This window comes from Panthera pardus, unplaced genomic scaffold, assembly GCF_024362965.1.
Source record: "Panthera pardus isolate Hobbes unplaced genomic scaffold, ASM2436296v1 HiC_scaffold_12, whole genome shotgun sequence".
Lineage (NCBI taxonomy): Eukaryota > Metazoa > Chordata > Mammalia > Carnivora > Felidae > Panthera > Panthera pardus.
Window position 1 is genome coordinate 11,763,575 of NW_026526677.1, and position 3,957 is coordinate 11,767,531.

At 36.6% G+C, this 3,957-nt stretch overlaps 1 protein-coding gene across 1 annotated transcript; it reads left to right on the forward strand.

Annotated features, from left to right (window-relative positions):
- Positions 1–2,656: 2,656 nt before the first annotated feature.
- On the forward strand, positions 2,657–3,580 carry LOC109247016 (olfactory receptor 5AN1). Its single transcript, XM_019415360.2, has one exon. It carries the CDS (start codon positions 2,657–2,659, stop codon positions 3,578–3,580), a length of 924 nt encoding a protein of 307 aa, XP_019270905.1.
- The last annotated feature ends 377 nt before the right edge of the window (positions 3,581–3,957 follow it).

Consider the following 3,957-nt stretch of genomic DNA (forward strand, 5'->3'; position numbering starts at 1 on the left):
AAACACAAAAAGTGGCATCAGACGTTCACAGCCAACTGGAGGATAACAAAACACTATGAGATAGAAATAACTATAGTCATTGATTGACAATATTCTTGAGTCTAGCACAGAGACCATCTAATTTAGAAAAGAATTGTGTGAAGTGCTCCTTGACTTTTCAGTATTCATTTTGCCTTATTTTTCTTTCACAGAGAGGAATGATAATGGGGATGATAATTGCTAACATTTATTGAGCCCTTACTGTTTGAAGCCCTTTATGTCATTCAGTCCTTGCAGCAGTCATATGAGGTAGTGTTATTAGCCCTGTTTATAGATGAGGCAACTGAGGCACAGAGAGGTTAATTAATAACTTGTGAAGGTTGACATGGGCAGTAGGTAAAATTCAGGAAATTCTGAAAGTCTGTTTTATTTGTCATTCTCACTTTCTCCATCATTTGCCCTTCCATTCTCCCTTTCTTTCCCAATCTGTGCTTACTATTAAGGATTTATATATCTTAATAACTTATTTCTTATTTATAGAAGTTGTGGAAAATTGACCAAAGACAGAAACTTTTAAGGAAGGCAATCAAAATCATACCAGTCATTACTTTTGACGTTTGTAATTGGCTCACATGTTGTGTGTTTTGTGTGTGTGTGTGTGTGTGTGTGTGTGTGTGTGTGTGTGTGTGTGTGTGAGAGAGAGAGAGAGAGACAGAGAGAGAGACAGAGAGAGAGACAGAGAGAAAGAGAAAGAGACAGAGATAGAGATATTGTATAAAACAAATTTTTTTTCCTCCAGGAAGGTGGAAACATCTTCTACCCTCAGTAGTAAATGTGAATTCCCCATCCCTATTTATATTAAGGACATTACTATATTGTCTTTTTTATCTTTTGTAACTATTTTTCCCTCATCAATTGTATTTCAAAAGTATTTTACATAAGTGAATTTTTCTGATGTGACCAAGTTTTTAAGTGTTAGTTCATATTTTTCTCTTGTAGTTTCTGTTTTGGTGTTGTATTTCAGGATTTTTTCTGCATACCGAAATTATATAAATGCATTACAAGAGTTTAACCTTTATCAGTTTAAATACTTACCATTTGTTAACTCTTACCAAATTTAAATTTTTCTAAAATTTCTATATATTCTTTTGACCCATCTATTTTTATAAGAATAGTGAGTTATCAGTGTTTATAATACTTTTTATTATTTGAAAGTTCATGTCTTTTTAATTATTTACCTTTTTTCAAAAATTTCTTAACTGTTCTCATTGATTTATTCTTTCATCTCAAGGAAGGACAGATTGTTTATGGAGTATAGGCCATAGCTGCAATCTATTATGAATCTTCAGTAAGCCATAATATGATGACTATATCAATAAAAAATATGAACTATAGCTATATAGTACTTGGTAATTGAAATTATTTACTTTTTCTCTGTATCAAGGCCCATATAACTTGATACTAGTTGTCAATGGACCAAGTATACTCAAACTCAAGCATCCTAAATAGAAAATTAATTATGTGGTTTGTGTCTTCATAGCCCCAGGTGGTTTGATTTGCTTCCACATGAGGTCCAAATCTACATTTGTCTAGAGGTAATAATTCCTGATAGTCTACAAGGCCAGTGATATCTCAGGAAATATCTCAAATTAACCCATACAACTCTAGCACTGTTGACATTTCTATCCATGGAAATAGCTGTCATTCATGGTTATCTGTAAGCAATCCAGGATAATAATAGCCAACACATATAGAACAATTACTGTGTTCAGATGTGTGCTCAGCATCCTCATGAGTTTTCTCATAAACCTCCTAGTAACCCTATAGTCCAGGGGCTCTTAATGTTCTCACTTTATTTTGAGCAAGTCAGTCTTAGTGTGTTTGAGCTACTTGGACAAGTTCATAAAGTGGGAGGGTATCAGACAAAACTCTTAAAGTCTGAACCTTTAACCACAGTACCATGCTATTTCTCATGTAGAAAAATACCTTAAAATTGAAAAAAAAATGTTGGGGTCAATAGTGAGCTATCCTAGCCTCCTTTTGGAATACTAAGTATGAAGACTTCCCTAAGAAGATGTGTTCCATAACTTTATTGGGCACATATGCTGTGCCTCAAGAAAATATTATCAGAGTAAAGTTATGATACAGTTTTCCAGGCCAGTTAGGAGATGATATGTCAAATACATTTGCATAAAAATTTGTGAAATTATTACAAATGGGTTAAGTTACTTTTCTTAAGGGTAAAAGAATAAATTTTAAAAATTTATCTAGATCACTATCTGGAACTGAACGGCTATTTCAGTTTTAATCTGGAGGTGATGCCACTTATGCTCTTATAAAGCAGAAGTTCTATAATTACCAAAGGCCTTTTAAAAAACTTTCAATGAATGATCTCTGTAAGAATCACAGCATTTGTTTTTTTAAGTTCTCAAAGTTGAAAATATCTCTGATTTTCATGAGATTTCATGAAATAATTGAGAAACTAAAACACTAAAGTCATTTCTTGATAATTTGAGATGAAAAGCTGGGGTCTTCTCATCAGGACAGTGAGGCATTGTTTGCTTCTTTCCCAGTACTCACTGGAGGAAGGAATGGCACAAGTGAGCAGTGTAATGCTGTCATTTCACCTGAGTCAGCAGAACATTCTCTGTTCTCTGATTTTAGAAGCACCAAGCAAATGGTTGGGGGAGGAAATATTACAGAGGTCACTTATTTCATCCTTTTGGGATTCTCTGATTTCCCCAGAATCCTAGCAGTGCTCTTTGTTGTATTCCTGCTCATCTACATTATGACTCTGACTTGGAACTTGTGCCTCATCATCTTAATAAGGATGGACTCTCACCTCCACACACCCATGTACTTCTTCCTCAGTAATCTGTCCTTCATGGATATCTGCTATGTGACCTCCACAGCCCCCAAGATGCTCTCCAGCTTTTTCCAAGAGCAGCAAACTATCACCTTTGTGGGTTGCGCCGTTCAATACTTTGTTTTTTCAATCATGGGACTGAGTGAGTCTTGTCTCATGACAGCCATGGCTTACGATCGATATGCCGCCATTTGTAATCCTCTTCTCTATTCATCAGTCATGTCACCCACCCTCTGTATTCGGATGGTGCTGGGGTCCTATCTGGCTGGACTCTCTGGTTCTGTATCCCAATTGTGTGCCATACTTCAGCTTCACTTCTGTGGGCCTAATGTCATCAACCACTTCTTCTGTGACATGCCCCAGTTGTTAGTCCTGTCCTGCACTGACACTTTCTTTGTGCAACTCTTGACTGCTATATTAACAGTGATCTTTGGGATAACAAATGCCTTCATCATCATGATATCCTATGGCTATATTGTCATCTCTATCATGAAGATCACTTCAGCTAAAGGCAGGTCCAAGGCTTTCAACACCTGTGCTTCTCATCTGACAGCAGTGTCCCTCTTCTATACCTCAGGTATGTTTGTCTATTTGAGTTCCAGCTCTGGTGGCTCCTCCAGTTTTGACAGATTTGCATCGGTTTTTTACACTGTGGTTATCCCCATGTTGAATCCCTTGATTTACAGTCTGAGGAACAAGGAAATCAAAGATGCCTTGAAGAGGATACAAAAGTAGAGATGTTACTGCTGAGGTTCTGTCCAGATTTGTCCTACCAGAAACCTTAACCGTCGATAATATGCACATGAATGGACTACAACAAAATTCATACTACCTTTGGATAAAGAAAGCTTAATTTGACACAGATAATATGCCAAATGGACTGACAAGTGACTTGATTCCACACAAACACAATACGTTTAAGTCCTGGAGATTCATACTTTCACCCTACATGAGGGGTGGCCTCATCATTTATCAGTAACTTTCAAGTATTTGTAAAATGTCAAGGTGTAGAAACTCATTACTTATTTTTGCTTTGGAGATTGAGTCCTGCTGTCTCAGCCCTCTGATCATAAAGGAGCAGTACGTGACAGAGATCCCCAGGAGTGTAGAGA